Source organism: Epinephelus lanceolatus, chromosome 9 (genome assembly GCF_041903045.1).
Source record: "Epinephelus lanceolatus isolate andai-2023 chromosome 9, ASM4190304v1, whole genome shotgun sequence".
Taxonomy (NCBI): domain Eukaryota; kingdom Metazoa; phylum Chordata; class Actinopteri; order Perciformes; family Serranidae; genus Epinephelus; species Epinephelus lanceolatus.
This window is the reverse complement of record NC_135742.1, coordinates 20377736-20395752: the sequence shown is the minus strand read 5'-3', so window position 1 is coordinate 20395752 and position 18017 is coordinate 20377736. Positions and strand designations below refer to the sequence as shown.

The 18017-nt window shown below is 41.4% G+C and overlaps 1 protein-coding gene across 4 annotated transcripts in view; it reads left to right on the top strand.

The window, feature by feature from the left end:
• The window catches only part of grid2 (glutamate receptor, ionotropic, delta 2), a 723252-nt gene that overhangs the window by 619729 nt on the left and 85506 nt on the right, over positions 1–18017 (top strand). For all 4 annotated transcript variants that reach the window (XR_013492025.1, XM_078170661.1, XM_078170662.1 and 1 more), the window contains exons 12-13: positions 1714–1852; positions 14506–14701. Coding sequence is in view for 3 of the 4 variants with exons in the window: in XM_078170661.1 (XP_078026787.1) it covers positions 1714–1852; positions 14506–14701 (335 nt within the window). In the remaining variant the exon portion in view is untranslated. The remainder of the gene's footprint in view (positions 1–1713; positions 1853–14505; positions 14702–18017) is intronic.

The following is an 18017-nucleotide window of genomic DNA, read 5'->3' as shown; positions in this document are numbered from 1 at the left end:
AACCACATGAACTTTATAAAAAATATTATTTCCATATTTATTATATTTTAATTGATTGCCTGCACTCTGCATTTACTTTCTCTGAAACCTATTTGATATAAAGGCATATATGTTACGTTCTATATGTATATGTGTTTACAGAGACCAGAAGGAAATAGACACAAAACATAACGCTAATGCTGAGCAGGTTACAGGTTAGACATTTCTCGTTGTTTTCTGTTATTTTATAATCTGTCTCCAATAAGAGATGCCAATCTCAGTTTGGATACCTGATAAAAATAAATGACACATGAAATGAAAAGAGGGATTTCATAACCTCAGGGCCGTATATGTGACTCTCCAGGGAAAATGCTCAAAGAACCACAAAAGATCATCACATTTTAAAAACACACAGCAGACCTCAAGATGTCAAATAATTCTGCATAAAAGCATGCAGTATAAAAAGGAGAATAGCACGCAGGCATACATGTAAAGTGATTATTTGGACTGAATATATAGGGTACAGTACTTCACATCACTCCGCCTTCGGGCTCGTTGTAAAGCCTGATGTCAACAGCAAATGTATTGCCTGGGAAAGATACAGTAATGCATAGAGAGGGAGAGAGATAACAAATTTGAATTAAATCAAATGCTGTAAGTGATGCAGAAAAGGCCTGAAAGGGAGATGGAAAAAGCAGGAAATCCATTGGAGAGAGAGGAAGATAAAGGGAATATGGGATTACGTGGGTATGTCATGTGATTGAGTCTGAACTGGAGGAAGTGGGAGCGAGGAGAGCATTGTCTGTCGGTCTGAGTCCACTTAACAGGGATCCCCTGCTGCAAGGATGAATGAGGCTAATTTCTGACATGCTACAATAAAGGCAGTGAGGGAGAGCTCACTGGCTGCAAATCAATCATTACTCTGTGCATTTCAGTGTATGACTAGCACAACAGAAAAGCCAAAGATAAATCTATGCTATTTTCTTTCCTGGTTAACACACAAATAAATAGATTTTTTGTTTGTTTGTTTTTTGCAATGGCCAGGGTTAGAGTGACAGGCATTTTTTAAAAGGCTCGCAGAAAGCTGAGGTGGTTAGTTTTTTACTGTAGCACAACAAGATTTCAGAGGACAAGGCCACAAAAGCTGTTTATAACACAAGACGGGGATAAAGAGGTTTTATATGTGAAGACGGACAAGCCACTTTTCATTGTAACGTGCTCCAGGCAGAATTAAATCCTAATGGGAAAGCCTGACAAGCATTTACACATTCTGTTCAGATTGATCAAGACGTTTCTCAAGATAATTTATCGCAATGGCACATTACATTTTTTAACTTCTGTCCAAACAGTTGTGCCTGCAGGCATTTCGAGAGTGATTGTGTATTAAGACGTTCCCAGAGAGTTGGAGAAAGTTGCATACACAGGCCACCTTTACCTCAATATATAAATGTTATCGTTCTCAGAGATGTTGCAAAGATTTGTGCTTTTGATGTCTTTTTAGAAGAGCAAAGATTGAATTCTCTGCAGTGTCTCCCACTTTATGCTGCCATGTGAAGATCAGATCTGTGCCAAAGCATCAGATCAGTTCTGTTAATCCGAACATAATCTTCCAGGATGTGCTTTGCTGTTTTAACAGCTTTTCTTCCTGCAGCTAAGAGTTGCTTGTATGCGTCAATGTGATGCCTTTTTTGACTGTGACTGTACATTAGTTTATGCACCTTTCTTTCATTTCAGGTGGAGAAGTGCCCTACACCACTCTAGCTACGAGGATGATGATGGGTGTTTGGTGGATGTTTGCTCTTATTGTCATCTCTTCGTATACCGCCAACCTAGCAGCCTTCCTCACCATCTCACGCATAGAGAACTCCATACAGTAAGTATCCAACCCATTGGTCTTGCTCGGTCAGTGGTGGCAGTTGGTTCTGTGGCTTTAATTTCTGAAAAACTCAGTTCTTTTGACAGGGGATGTCCCAATCCGATCTCAAGGATCGACATCGGGGTTGACCCAAGGCATTTTTAAGTGATCAGGTTTGGCTGTATTGAATTATAAGCCCGATCTGATCCTGTGTTTTACATCAGCTGTCACACAGGTGTTTATACTTGCAAAACCTTCATGCACAGCAACGCAGAGTGCAGCCTTCATCAATTCTCCAACCCTCCGCTGTCTGTCTCTCTGCTCTGTTTGAGTGTAAGAGCAGTGTTACGCCCCAGTCTAGGGGTGTTAAAGGTTAACATAAAAAGTGAAACAGCGTGCATGTATGAGTGAACAACATGAGCAATTTATTGCCAATACAATTGATCCAAGTGTTGATTACAGAGGAAAAATGGTTTTCTGTGACACGCAGGTGAAACAAGAAATTCATGCACAGTATTAAGCAAGGACCTCAGGATGACCGACCAGTTTGGCAATACATGACGCGTTTCCTGCCGTAAAGCAGATTTTTTTCTGCGAAATTTCGATGGCAGAAGCTTATTACAAAGATTGCAAAGCCACTAAGTAACCTATGTAGACGCTGATAGTCTGATTTTACTGTGGCCATTACCCTGTGCAACCCACATTATTTTCATAATGATATGTTTTGGAAAAAATGCTGTCTGTGGCCTTTTTAACATGCTCACTGAAATGAAAACGCGAGTAAACAGCGACCGTTTGCGAGCACTACGCGAACGCATTGCTTGGGGTATAAATGAGGCCTTAAAGAGACATAGAAATGGCGACAGGGATTACTAAGAGGGTTTGTGATTTTATACATTATCATTAAATGGAGGAAAAAAAAGCATCAGAGGAACAGCTTAGATGCATCTTTTTCGTAATGCTTAGCTATTGTCCAGCTTAGGTATACATTGGATTGATTTTAATAATGTACTTGAAGTGTACACTGTAAAAGTGTATAATCTAGGAGAATAAAAATAGAAGAATCAAATTCAGACTGCATCAGCAGATACTCAATATTAAATGACTCGAATTGGGATCAGGAGCAAAAAACACTTGGTCTGGACATCTCTACCTCTGACAAAAAAAAAAAGACCTGAATTTCTATAACTATTCCACATCAACAGTTTTCATTATATTTAGTTATACTTTAAAGGTGCACATCACGTCTAAACAGATGCTCAAGCACAATGCAATTATGCACACACACACACACACACACACACACACACACTTATGCTTACTCACACCTAGTTTGTGTGTAGCTGTGCGTGCATGACAAATTGTTTCTAACACACAGAGACACACTGCAGTCTTCCCCAGTGTGCTTGATTGTTGCTCAGTGTGGAAATCCATTCTACCAGGCAGGTGTAATGTATGAGAGGCAACACACACACACACACACACACACACACACACACACACCATTACTTCCCTATCCTTTCCATCCTTTCTCCCCTCCTCCTTCTTCACACCATCGTAGGATAGTAATTTCCTGTCTGCCCCAAGTTTGGATCTATCACGGTGTGTGTGTGTGTGTGTGTGTGTGTGTGTGTGTGTGTGTGTGTGTGCTTCCAGTGATGAAGATAGGGAAGATACAGAAAGACAGAGAGAACCAGGCCAAGTGTGAAAGAAAGTAAGAAGAGAGTGTTTTTGCTTGTTCCTCTCAGGTTGGGGGACAGAGGATGTATCAGGGCAACTGGCAAAACCTTCTGCTCTTATTTTGCCCCGCAACACACACACACACACACACACACAAACACTGACACACACATTATTTCCCTAAGCTCTGTGCCCTCTGTTTATCTATCCTTGTGATAATATGTTTGCCTGCTTCTCTCCTGGTGGCACAAGGAAACACTCATCTCTCATTGGACTAATCAGCATGCCGAAGCATCCGCTATGCCCGGCAGTGCCACAGTTAATTGTGCTTGGCTTTGGAATAAACAACATTTATTTCTCTAAATCTCATCACTGTCTGTCTCTTAATTTGTTTCTGTCAGTTTGTCTCTCCGTCTTTCTCTTTCTCCCTCTCTCTTCCGTCTCTGGCAGACCACCCTCTTTATCCTCCACTTCTGTCTCCACTCTCTTTTCCTCTCGTCTACATGCTGTCCTTTTCCCCCGCCATCCTTCTTTCTAGCCCTCTGGAAAACATGTAGAAAGAAGCTGTTCCTATTTTCTTTTGTCTGTCTTTTAGTTTGTTTCTTTCTTTAAAGTTTGCTGTCATTACCGAGTGCCTCTCAGTTTACCGCTTCATTCAGCAACCATTGAGCTAATTAAGGATTTCCATAAATTTTAATGCATTATCTTTAATGTGTTGACTCTTCTGGGGTCATTAGTGGCATAATTGCCACCTAAACAGCAGCACCCACATGGCCTTGGGTCTCCAAAGATGGGTGGCGGGGTGAGTGCCAAGAGGGAGCATACTCAGAACAAACTGAGAAGAGTCGTAAAGCATAACAAAAACCTTAATGGAGAGATGAAGAGAGTAGCCGAGCGTAGAGAAAAAAGAGGATTGTGATGTTGTGATTAGCGTGCACTTTTATCTGATGAATACTTGATTAACATATTACGCAGATGGAGCGAGAGCAAATGGTTTTGTGAGTGACTGATTGAGAGAGTGAATTTGTTAAGTATGGAGAAGAGCAGGAAAGCGAACGCATGGACAGTAAGGGAGGAGAGGGCCGGGGAAGGATGGAGGCGTAGCTCGTCTTGGTGTCTCAGTGAGCCGTCAGGACAGACAGGGTTTTTAAGTATTAATGCCCTTGTTTCATCCTGGAAATGAAATAACAAGTGAGCATTCAGAACCCTCTCTGGACTATTTCACGCTTGGATGTTTTCCCTCAATTTCAGTGTGAATCCTTTAGGAAAACAGTGAGGGATGGTGGTGGAGAGCGACAAAGAGAGGGAGCATGAGAGCAACATACAAAGAGAGAGACAAAACGGTGTAAGTGTTATAAAGAGAGGAACTACATGGAAGAAAAGATGAAACGGATTGAGTTGAAAAGGGGAGGAGAGAGGCAGAGAATAGGAGGGGGAAAAGGTAGAAAAAGGAGAGTGGAATGAAGCAGGGAAGGGGAGAGAGGGGAAGGGGTTGGGCAGTGGTGAAGAGTTTAAATGAGAAATGGATTTTGGAGGAGTAAAATGAGAGAAAAGAGGTGGCACCTGTTGAGAGAGGAAAGAAGAGCGGAAGAATTGGTCAGGATGGGAAGACTGAAAGAGGGATGGAGGGTTTGCAGATAAAAAGCTTCCTTTCCTGGCTCAATCTCACACGGCTGCATCGTATATCATGGTAGCTACTGATTGCCAATAAAGTCAATCAGGTGTTACAGTTGTCTATCTGAGCATCGTAGTGGCTGGTGTCTGCTAAGACAGCAGAGTGCTCTCATTGGTCAGCAGCTCATTTGTACCCTTTTTCCATTGTCATTCTTGGCTGCGCCGAGTAAGGCCATGCTGCGCCGAGTAAGGCCATGCTGCGCTGATTTGTGTTTACATTGTCAGTTTAGTCGCGCCGTGCCACGCCAAACCGCGCCGGAGATGGACCTTCTCTGGAGGTGGTCCAAAAGCCGGGCCACCCACCCTCAAGCGGGTAGCGGTGATGTCTCGCTGACTGCAGCCAACCCCCATTCTCCCCCCCAAACTTGTCTGTTTTTTAATCTCATGTTAACAGATTCTGTGTACATGTCAGTTATTAGTTGTTATTATTGTTAGGAGGGAGCTGCTGAGGTATTACAGTGTGCACCTGTTATTGTTCATTGAGTAGACCTACACTACAGTTAGAAAGTGCTACTCATTGATAAAGTCAGTGTGAATGTTGCAAGACTCTACTCACTTTGTGGCTTCTAACTGAATCTCTTTGAAGTTTAGTTTCTCTCCTGCGTCCTGTTTTTAACTTTCGATAGCTGCTTTATTTTACTGTTTCATGTTTACTATCAGCCATATTAGAAGTTGCTGCTCGAAAACTCAACATTTCCTTATTTTGCTGCTTCACAATGAAAGTTTATACATAACAATAAAGGGGACTTTTATTGTGAGGAATCTATAGGAAATGAAATGTATTATTATTGTATTGGCAGAACTTTGTTAGCAGCTTCTCTTCAATAAAGGCGAGTCTAACAATGCTGCAGGGAGGAAAGTGAAAGAATGAACAGCCACGGTGAGATGTTGATGAAGAGCTGCAGACAACAGGCTCTTACTGCACCTCTGCAAGCAGCTCACCTCCAACAGGTAAACTTCTTTTACCTGTCCTGCTGTGGAAAAACACATGCAGCAAAAATAACAGGGGACTTAAGCCATGGAGCAGCCCGCCGCTTTTAAACGGCATCACACACTTAAAGACACACCCTCAAGAAGGTAGCCCTGTTGTAATGGAAATGCAAATCCCTGCTGTGCTGGGATGACGGCCCAAGCCAAGCCAAGCCAGTCTAGCCCCTGACTGTCAAAAAGCGGTATTGGTTATTTAAAGTTTTGCATGTTTTCTAAAGGGTCATACAGTAAAGGTTAACTGTCAAACTGTTACTTTATTGTCCTCTGTTAGTGAGAAAGGGATTGTAGCTGCACTGTCCCTTTGAAAGTGTATGGAACAGTTGTGATTATTACACTTTCACAACAGTGCAGAAGCTAGCTACTGTGAAAGTACACAATAAACATGAATAAATACTGAAGAGTAACACATAATGGCATTGCTTCACACTGACCACCAATAACATATAGAGATAAGACTTTAATTTGTGATAATAAAACTGGCATATCTATGACTGTGCAGCTCCCAAACTCCTCTAATATTTGCAAATAATGCAAATATAAACAAAACTTTAACAGCATTAAAATCTAACTTGCGTGCTCTAAAGACCTCTTTTAGTCGTTGAGGGGAGAAAAAAAACCTCTTTGGGTTTTGGCTTAGGTCCGCACAGATTGCTTGTTGTTCAAGGTTGCACAGCTGTCTGCAGTGCTTCAACAGCCATTTGTTAAAAAGTTAATGAACTGATCAAGGCTCTACTGCCTATACCCAAATTAATTTCCCTACAGAATAACGGAGCCAAGATCATCTTTGTCTTTTGGCTTTTGAAAAAAACAAAAGTGCATCCTTTGACTCTCTGCAAGTACTTGTAGAACAGTTTGTCTGTTAACCTACTTATAAAATACAAAGTGGCATAGAAGCTCAAGTCTTTTCAGCAAAATAAAAGATAGATTAAAAACAGCTGAAAAAATAAAAAACAACCACTTAGTTGTACGCAGTGTTCCCCTGAAACGTTAAATAGGTTTTGCCTTAGTCTTACCAATAGATTTCTACGAAGATGACCAAATATTCAGAAACAAATATGTACACACAGCAATCACACACATACCATCTGATTAACATGCAGTAAATCTATATCTGTCTTCCTCTCCCTCCCTCTGTCTCGTTCTCTCTCTTTCCACACTCTCTCACACACACACACACACACACACGCTACTATTTGTCACAGGATACATTCAGCTGCTGTTCACTCCATTTACTTGCTCATTGAGCTGCTTAGGGGTAATATAATTGGTTGCAAAATGAGCTAGCATACACACAGGACAGAGAGGCAAGTGTGTGCAAACACACACACACACACACACACACACACACACACACATGCACGCACTAGATCCACACCAAACATTCCCAAAAAGACTATAAAGCACAAAAAGCATACATGCGTATCTCCATGAGACAACATAATCAATCCTGGAGGAAGATTACACTTTGATTTAAATGCATTTTGGGTGATCAGACTGCAATCTAATAGTGCTTGACCACATGAAAGTACAGGTGTAATTGCAAGTGACTATTTCAAACCATTGCAGTAGCAGCCCCCCCTCCCTTTAGTTGACACTGAAGCTGTGGCGGCAAGGTGGTCTTTCTATCATTGGATACTAACAGTACCAGGGTGTCTCCCTCATCTGTAGTGTCTTCTTCCTGTCGATCACGGTCTTAAATCTCAGTTAGGCCTGTTTCATCGTTATCGACCTTGCTCTGCCCTCTAAATCTTCCTGACAGCTCAAAGTGTGTAAGAAAGAAAACTGTGGACCAGCAAAGATCATTTTTACACCAGTATTGTCTCTGAAAATGCAGACAATATGATGCAACCCTATGTAATTGTAACACTGTCTAATGTGCATATAATAAAATTACTGTCATGCACTCTAAATTTAGGCCAATCAGAAGAAATAGATACATTCAAGGAGGATTGATGGAGCAGGACAACGGTTTGAAAAGAGTAGTAATCAAAATAGCCTTTATTGGCAAAAGTGCCACCTTTAAGTGCAAACACGGATATTTTCAGATATGACTGAAAACTTTTTTTCTTGTATGAGAAATTAGCAGCACTCAGAAAATTGCACTGAATAATGCTTCAGAACACTTAACAGAACAACAAAACACTTCACAGTATGAATTAGTAAATATGAGCCCAAAATAATAAACAAAACAAGAAAGAAAATAATAAAAAAATGAAATCCAAAAAGAGTCCAAAAAGTCAAATCTGGATTAAGTCAGTGTTCACAGTTTGTCCTTCTTCAGTGTGTTTGTGTAATTTTTCATCTACCCGGGTAGTGTGATTTTATGTTCTATGTCTTATCTGTATGAAGAGATGTTCTTTCCAAAGCACAGTGAAGCTCCCGCTGACGTCACACCCTCCATGCGTGTAGGCCTGCGTCCCACTCCACGATCCACCGATCTAGGCTCTGGCTCGCCGTCAGAATCCACTCATACAAAAAAACCAACCTGCATAGAGCAGTAGTAGTATCTCTTTTAAATAAATTTGTATTTATCTCTTTAGTCTCTCTTCTTCATGCATTTATGTTTTTGTCTATTTATCTTAACTGTACAGTATTAACTCTCTTATCTTAAATCAGTGAACATGAACTGTTCAATGACAAAGTATCATATACAGCTGCACAAAACTTTTTAACAGCCAACACACAACTATGTGTGTATATATGAATTTTAAATGGTTTTTAAACCCATCACAGCTTAGTGTGCACAAATCATGAAATGAATGACTTCAAATCATGTTTTCACCCAAGAAAATGAAATGAATTTCCTTCTGTAAGCTCAAGTGCACACGGCTGCATGTGTTCTACCTCAACAACCAGCTTTCTTAGCTGTATAGCATGTGCTAGCTCAATTAACACATACATCGTTTTTACATTTTCAACCTCACAACACATGTTTATCAGTCTCCGGTTGGTTTTTAAACATTATCTCAGAAGCATAACTATACGTAGTGGAGACATATTCAAGAAAATAAGCAGGTAATTAGCCGTGGTCGGCATCGCTAGCATGCTACGCTAATCGTTACTAGCATTTACTCACCGGAAGTCACGGAAGTCCTCCGAACTGATAACTCGAACAAAAATGTAGTTTCAACAACTTTACAGGCAGTTATCAACCTTATCAAGCTCATTCGTCTGTCGTGTAATGCTCTGGTTTACATCGGCGTATGAAAAAAAACAAGGACACTAGGGGCGCTGCCAGCATTTGTGTGGGATGAATGCGCACCCTGCTGGTGAAAATACGCAACTACATCTGAAATCTTACTAGGCAGTAGCTCTACACATTGTCAAGCTGTAAAAATTGGGGATTACACTGTGTGTGTAACTAATGGGCGGTACATAATTATATACATATTTTAAATAATTAAAACATTTTTCAAGCAGGCAGGGGCAGGGCCCATATGGACTGCGTTCAGCTGTTGAGATGAGTAGACTGAGGCATCCTGGGCACCTCAGGTTCTCTCTTCACCATGACAGTCCAGACACAGCGCCCGCATCACTGCAAAAGCTGCACCAAAGCCTCGGTCAATCTCACGCTCCATTCTACCTGTACGCATGATATTAAAATCCAGACATTTTATAATGTTTGATTAAAATGAATTATTGGAAACACCTCCTATGCTGTCATGGTTTTTGGCCACTCTTCCAAATTTCCCTTCTTCGTATGACATGACATCCTCTCATATGTCTGTAGAAATACTGTAGGTGATATGAAAACATCACACTTGGGCATTGTAGCCACAGCAGAGGCTGTTCTTTATAGCAACCTTCAATCAACAAAATAACAACTATTGAACAGGATGTTCTGTATTTCAGGGATATCAAAGGATGAACACTGGGGACTGTTTTTCATTTTCCCAATACTCTGTGAGCATTTTGGATAGGCGCTGTTTGGTTGTGAGACTTGCACCATATAATTCCCCCTGAATATTTTCTGTTACAAGTTTTGGTTATTTCTCCTGTGAAACTTGGACACATTAATCGAGGTTACGTCACTGTGAACACATTGTAATCAGGATTTGTTTTGTCTCAGTAAAATCTAAACTCATCTTTTAGACATGACATACAGTCAGGTCCATAATTATTTGGACAATGATACAGTTGTCATCATTTTGGCTCTGTACACCACCACAATGGGTTTTAAATGAAACAATGAATACGTGCTTAAAGTGCAGACTCTCAGCTTTCATTTAAGGCTTTTTTCAAAAATGTAGTATGAACCGTGTAGGAATTACAACCATTTCTTCACACAGTCCCCCAACTTTAAGGGCTCATAAGTATTTGGACAAACTAACATAATCATCAATTAAACAGTCAGTTTTAATACTTGGTTGCAAATCCTTTACAGTCAATGACTGCCTGAAGTGTTGGACACATAGGCATCATCAGATGCTGGGTTTCTTCCCTGGTGATGCTCTGCCAGCCCTTTACTGCAGCCGTCTGCACTTCCTGCTTGTGTTTTGGGTGTTTTGCCCTCAGTTTTGGCTTCAGCAAGAGAAACACATGCTCAGTTGGATTCAGGTCAGATGATATGACTTGGTCATTGCAGAACATTCCACTTCTTTGCCTTAAAAATGTCTTTGGTTGCTTTTGCAATATGCTTCAGGTCAATGTCCATCTGCACTGTGAAGCATCGCCCAATGAGTTTTGAAGCATTTGGTTGAATCTGAGCAGATAATGGTGCCCCAAACACTTCAGCTTTCATCCTGCTGCTCTTGTCAGCAGTCACATCATCAATAAATACAAGAGAACCAGTTCCACTGGCAGCCATACATGGCCATGACATAACAGTACCTCCACCATGCTTCACTGATGAGGTGGTGTGCTTTGGATCATGAGCAGTTCCTTCCCTTCTTCCTTCTCTTGTCTTCCCATCATTCTGGTAGTTGATCTTTGTTTTATCTGTCCATAGTATGCTGTTCCACAACTGTACAGGCTTTTTAGATGGTTTTTGACAAACTCTAATCTGGCCTTCCATTTTTAAGGCTAACCAATGGTTTGCATCTTGTGATAAACCCTCTGTATTTATTCTAGTGAAGTCTTGTCTTGCTTACAAGAGCAGCAGGATGAAAGCTGAAGTGTTTGGGGCACCATTACCTGCTCAGATTCAACCAAATGCTTCAAAACTCATTGGACGATGCTTCACAGTGCAGATGGGCATTGACCTGAAGCATATTGCAAAAGCAACCAAAGACATTTTTAAGGCAAAGAAGTGGAATGTTCTGCAATGGCCAAGTCATATCATCTGACCTGAATCCAACTGAGCATGCGTTTCTCTTGCTGAAGCCAAAACTGAGGGCAAAACACCCAAAACACAAGCAGGAAGTGCAGATGGCTGCAGTAAAGGGCTGGCAGAGCATCACCAGGGAAGAAACCCAGCATCTGATGATGCCTATGTGTCCAACACTTCAGGCAGTCATTGACTGTAAAGGATTTGCAACCAAGTATTAAAACTTAATTGATGATTATGTTAGTTTGTCCAAATACTTATGAGCCCTTAAAGTTGGGGGACTGTGTGAAGAAATGGTTGTAATTCCTACACGGTTCATACTACATTTTTGAAAAAAGCCTTAAATGAAAGCTGAGAGTCTGCACTTTAAGCAGGTATTCATTGTTTCATTTAAAACCCATTGTGGTGGTGTACAGAGCCAAAATGATGACAACTGTATCATTGTCCAAATAATTATGGACCTGACTGTATTTCTCTCTCTCCCTGCCTCCTACACTTGCTCACACCGTTAAATAACAAGCCCAGAGTTACTACCCAGTGAAACCAATTCACAAAGGGGGAATCCTGGTCAGAGTGTGCTGACAGGCGTGCATATTCACAGGGGAGTAGTGGGGAGGGGAGATTATTAAGGCCAAAGATTAACTGATGGCAATAAAAGATTCATGTTCACGGCAAAGTTCATTAAAATCTTCAAAGGTTTTTTTTTTCCGTTTTAGACAGGGTCAGAGGGATAGTAGAGGAGGGCATGAGAAAGTAAGAGGGAGACAACCGCAAGAGCCGCGACTTTCCCTAAAACGTCCAGATGTGTTATTTCATGTGTGTGTTTTGAGTGAGCAGCCTTGTAATAATGCAAACTGTATCCACTTATATGTGTGCCTGTTGTTAAATCTGCTTTGTGGGTGTGTTACAACAGAATTAATGAAGTAAGATACTGTACACTTGTTCTTCATTAAGCAGGACATGTTGAGCATTTTTGTGCGCATGTTTTTTTCAAAAATGTGTGTCTCTCAAATCCATGGGTGGTATGTAGCAGCCATTTAACAAACAAACAGTAATTAGTTCCTGTAATGGTTCTCCATTACATTTCTCAGCGGCCAAACTCTTTGAGAGGCAACCCAAGCACTGTTGCATTATAATTAACAATAGCTTGTGTATTCCCCCAGAGGTGGCAATTTATGGGTGAGGGGTAGAGCGGGAGAGAGGGGGGACTAGACAGAGAGAAATAAAAAAAATAAAAATACAAGCGAGACTGACTCATGTTCTTTTTCATTTCGACTTCTTTTTTCGTGTCTCCCTTTTTCTTGATATAGTTGTAAATATAAACCATGTGCAGTTAGCCAAGCCATCTTGCTCAGCACTTGGAGCCGTGTGCCGTCTAAACTGCTTTCCACCCCCACTCTTCTCACATTTGTTGGTAATGGCCAATTCCCCTTCTTCTATTTTTATTCCATGTCAATTACATGTTGTTGCCAACTCCCACTGTTGGCCCATGGAGAATTTAGATCCAAATCACTCAGTTATAAAGGAAGAAATATTGTGATCCACTGTATAGCTGGCCAGTTCATGAATGCTCTGTTCACCGTCCAATGTCCGCCTCTGCAGACCTAATCAGCTCTCACTGGGAGTTACCAAGACAGTAACAAAGGCTTGATCGTTCACCATGTCCCCTCATGCAAACGTAAGAGTGCCAAGCCAGAAGCACCACAGTTAGAGATTTAATCCAGGTCAGTGGATGAGCGAATGCTCTCAATGCTGTTCTTCTTTCACCCCGATGTCAAGAAAAAATTATGGTTTAGTTTTAGATTGCAGGCTGTGATATACAGTGGAACATCTAGAGTATGTGAGCAGGCTAGCCATTAGGAATAATGCACAGGAGGACGATTTTTTCCAAATTGGGTCCCTCATCCACATCCACTCCGAAGGAGGCAGAGGGGAAGCAGTTTCCAATATGGCAGTCGCCAATATGCACACACACAGATTTTGCTCAGGCACGCCAAGTTCATGGTGTTGAATTTCAAATAGCGGGCATCACAATAGCAGAAATAACCACAAATGCCACTTTTTCCCCCACCAAAATTTTACCTAACTTCGCCCCTTCCCAACAAGATAGCGTGACATGATTGGTACCAATGGGGGCCTCGGTAGTCGATAAATCAGAGTCGTTATTCACGACTACCAATCCAAAACATGGACACCGCAGCAAACTGATGTTTGTATGACAAGTCCCTGAGCTTCACAAGCATACCAGAGGACCTACGTCACTTATGTCAGCACCATCAGCGAAGAGAAACAGCGTAAACTGTCTCAGTCGTCTTTGGTCATTCAGATAACATACAACAGCACAGAGTTTGGTAAACAGAAGCCAAGTGTAATAGCCTGAACCGTGCATGGGTTTTGCTATGGATGAAGACAGAGACAGAGATACAAAAAAAAAAGTGAGGTAATGTCAATGGTGAATGGACCTGCATTAGCGCCTTTCTAGTCACCCGACCACTCAAAGCGCTTTGTACACTTTGAGTCCCATTCCCCCATTCACACACATTCATACACTGGTGGCCGAGGCTACCACACAAGGTGCCATCTTCCGATTGGTGGACGACCTGCTCTACCTCTGAGCCACAGCCGCCCTTTGTGTGTGAGCATGGAGTCATATTGGTTTTGGTTTCTTACCTTGGACTGGCATTGGACAAAAGGATAAGCTCCTAATTTTTGACATTGATCAACAGTTTTACTCCAAAGTCATGTTAGAAAGTGTGATCATTGCAGTAGATGATACGGCAGTGTACTTCGATGTCTGCTGTCCCTGTGCATACTTGTTGCACAGACAGCATGCTGTTAAAAACACTGCATTGCTACATCCATTACAACAACTACAGCCACCAAAAAAAGACAACTAAAAGGTGACTGCAGTATCACCACAGCAGTAATACCCAGGGGATAAACTGAGCCCCATTTGTGATGTGAAGCTGACTATTCAGGCAGAGTCTGCATGATGCTCACAGTGAATTGATGACTGAGAAACAATGTGAATACTAACTCTTCTCACCACTTGTCTCTCCAGGTCCCTCCAGGACTTATCCAAGCAGACAGAGTTGCCTTATGGAACAGTGTTGGACTCCGCAGTATACGATCAGGTGCGCTCCAAGGCTATGAACCCCTTCGAGAGAGATCCCATGTACTCCCACATGTGGCGGATGATTAACCGCACCGGAGGAGGAGATAATAACGTTGAGGAGTCAAAAGAAGGCATTCGCAAGGTAGGTCTTTTTAATTAGTTGTCAGTTCTGAACAAAGGGCCAGTGACACAAGTAAAATGACTGTGGTTAGTAAAACAAACATTGGAGTCAAATGACTCCTGCGAAGGGTTTTGAATACAGGACCAGGTGCAGAAAAGCGGCAACATCAAAGTGATTATTTATTACTTGGTGCGAAGCATTCACATTCAAGCCATCATTTGCCATCACCTGACCTTGTCACAATTAACCATTACCAATTAACAATTAACCAGTCATATTTAACCACTTTGTTAGGGGGTCACATTAGAATTATTACCAGCAATAACATCTACTGTTAACTTGAGTGTGACCTGATTTTGCCAAGTAGGACATGCTCCTGGATCAAGAACCCACATTGCAATCCTGACCCAACATTGGAATCAACCAATCACAGCCCTCTGACATCATCAACGTGCTGCATGTACTTCTTTCAAAATTCCTTTGTGCTTCCTCTGAGCTAAGGTAGTTTTTCAAATTGAAGTTAGTACAAGTAAACAAAATCATCAGTAACATTAAACAAAAACCTTATAAGCGACTGTAGGGTTAGCGAGTTAGCTTGCTAACGATATTGGCTATGCTAACAAATAAGCTTGCCAATAGGCTAAAATATTGTTCATTAATCAGGGTTCAACGCTAAGGTTTTTTTTCACTTGCCCGGTCGGCCAAGTTGGTCACAGATCTACTTGCCCGAAGTCAGTTTTTACTTGCCCTATAAAAATTGTTTAATTTAAGCGGCTATCAATTAACAAAGACTGCAGTTATTTTCATGTTATGTAATCTTTATTCACACTGTATTTAATAATTAAAACAACATATGTCATGTATTGTAGCTTAATTCCTACACAAATATGACAGTGTCAGGGCTTAAAGTGAAAAATGTGTCAATCGTTCTCTCATTTCACCCCTCTCTCCAGTTGTGCTGTATTAACACCGGGTTTAATATACTTTGCTTCCATCTCTCTGCCCTGCTCTACTCTACTTCAACGCTACTTAGCTCTCTCTCTACTCTACCAGTAGACTACCACATCCACCTGTTGCACAAAACGCACACAGCAGTGTTTCCCCTAGGATGGAGTTGTAGCAGCGGAGGTGAAGCACACGCATGAAAAACAATTTTCACATGCATGAAACTTTTTTGTATGCTTGCAAAGCACAGCCTGCTGGGATGTTTCTGTGTATCTTCTGGCACCAGAAGGGCTCTTTAGGACTAAGTACTTATAGTACATGTGTGCACAGTAATGAGCAGGTGAAATGTCTGTCTAGCTTACATATGAGGTGTCTCAAGATTTAGGAACATACAATTTTATTGAATATAATAAAGTAAAAAGTCACTTGACATGCTGCTGTTTTGTGCTATGACCTATTTAAGTGCTGGAAGTTGTTATTTACGTGACAACGCCTGAACGCAACACAAGCTCAGCATGAGTGCCGTGCTACGCTGCTCGGAGTGCAGCGTGTTTGTCTGTGCGTAACAGCAATCTGATGTTTATTTACACACTGTCCATAACAAAACTTTGTCAGCTGACAAACTGCACCGGGCTCGGGGTCAGGTTTGGTCAGGAAAATGTGGCCCGAGCCGCTCTAGCGTGCTCACCTGTGTGTGTGGCGAAACTCCGCTGTGCACGATACAGAGAGCAGAGGAGAATTGTTAATGCGTGACCATGTAGAGACAGAAATGACACGATGACATAACACCATAAATAGTATGTTGTTATGTTATTATATGAAGCGTTCGTCGCACAAAATAATATCAATGGGCGCTGTGGGCAGGACATTGTTACACAGCTGTGCCTGTGACTTCAGGCAGAGAGACCGCTGCATCAGAGCCGAAGGAGCACGTTTTAAAATACATTTATTTTATCAATTAGTTATTAACTTTTACTATTTTTAGCAACTTGCCCGATCGGGCAAGGGAGTTGTTAGTTTACATGCCCGACCTTGAGTTTTACTTGCCCCGGGCAATCGGGCAGTCCTTACTGTTGAGCCCTGTTAATTAACATTAAGAGTTAGGGTAATGTCATTTTGGAGTTGCAAAGACCTGCGAAGGACACATTGTCCCTCCTTTTTAATAGCTTATTCAAAACTATTTTTTGCAAGATTGCAGTGCTCGTGTTGATGCCATGTTGACCCTGGATAATTTGTTTGTTGATCCAGGACCATCATTGCTTTGTCGATATTGATTTAAACAAATTATCCAGAATCAGCGTGATGATGATGATGACGATGATCCTTAATTGTAGGAATTTGCAACTACAAATGTTAATTTCCTCACTCTCTTTTTGTGAACAGCTTGCTTGTTAGCATAGCCTACCTACTTAGCAAGCAAACTTGCTAACATTCTAGCCTTTTGGCAAACTTACTTGTTGGCATAGCCTAACCATGCAGTGGCTTATAAGGTTTTTGTTCAGTGTTACCGAGGATTTGTTTAATTGTATTAGATGAAATGTGGAAAACTAGCTTGGCTCTGAAGTAAAGGAATTTTGAAAGAAGTACAGGAGCAGCAATGATTGCAATGTTGGTCCAGGAACGCCAGGGGATGTTGTTCCGGGAGCATGTCCTGCTTGGCAAAATCATGCCGTGCGTTAACTTGACGTGAACATATTTGATAGTATAAGGTGACATTTGCCCAGGAAACCAGGGGAGTCTTGTAATGTAATCACACTGAAAGAATTGTCATGCATCCTTGCTCTTACAGAGAGCAATTTCACTTGAGAGCATTGCTGCCCAATGTTACGCTAAATGTCCAAACCAATAAGTCATGTGGCGATGGCAGAGCATACTGTGTGCAAATGCTGTTGTCACTGAATAACATGGGCATCTGGTAAATACCATCACATTGCTCTGCACATAAGGATACACTGCAACTGTTTTATGTGATGTAATAATAAATAATAATGCTAAAATGTGTATTTTCTTTTTTAGACCAGAAATTTATGTTTGCATGCTACCTGTTGTTTACATTTGCCGCACTAACTGTACAGTTTTTCTGATGTCATGTCAGTACCAGTAAGAATTTACTGTATTTAACACAGCTTACTGAATTTTCTAATGGCATACAGTATATCCTTAGTGTACACAGCTCAGCCTCAGTCCTGTTTTGATATACAGCTCATGCTGCAGGGTCGTCTGTGTTGATAGGGGATAAATCTATCTAAACGATGTTAACGATACACAGATAACGCGTGCATGGTTAAATACTTAATTCCCTTGGTGATTACCCAGTATCATAAATACCTGACTGCTGCATCTCATTTGCACGCATCCCGCTTTCTGTACGCATCGCCCATCTCTCCTCCAC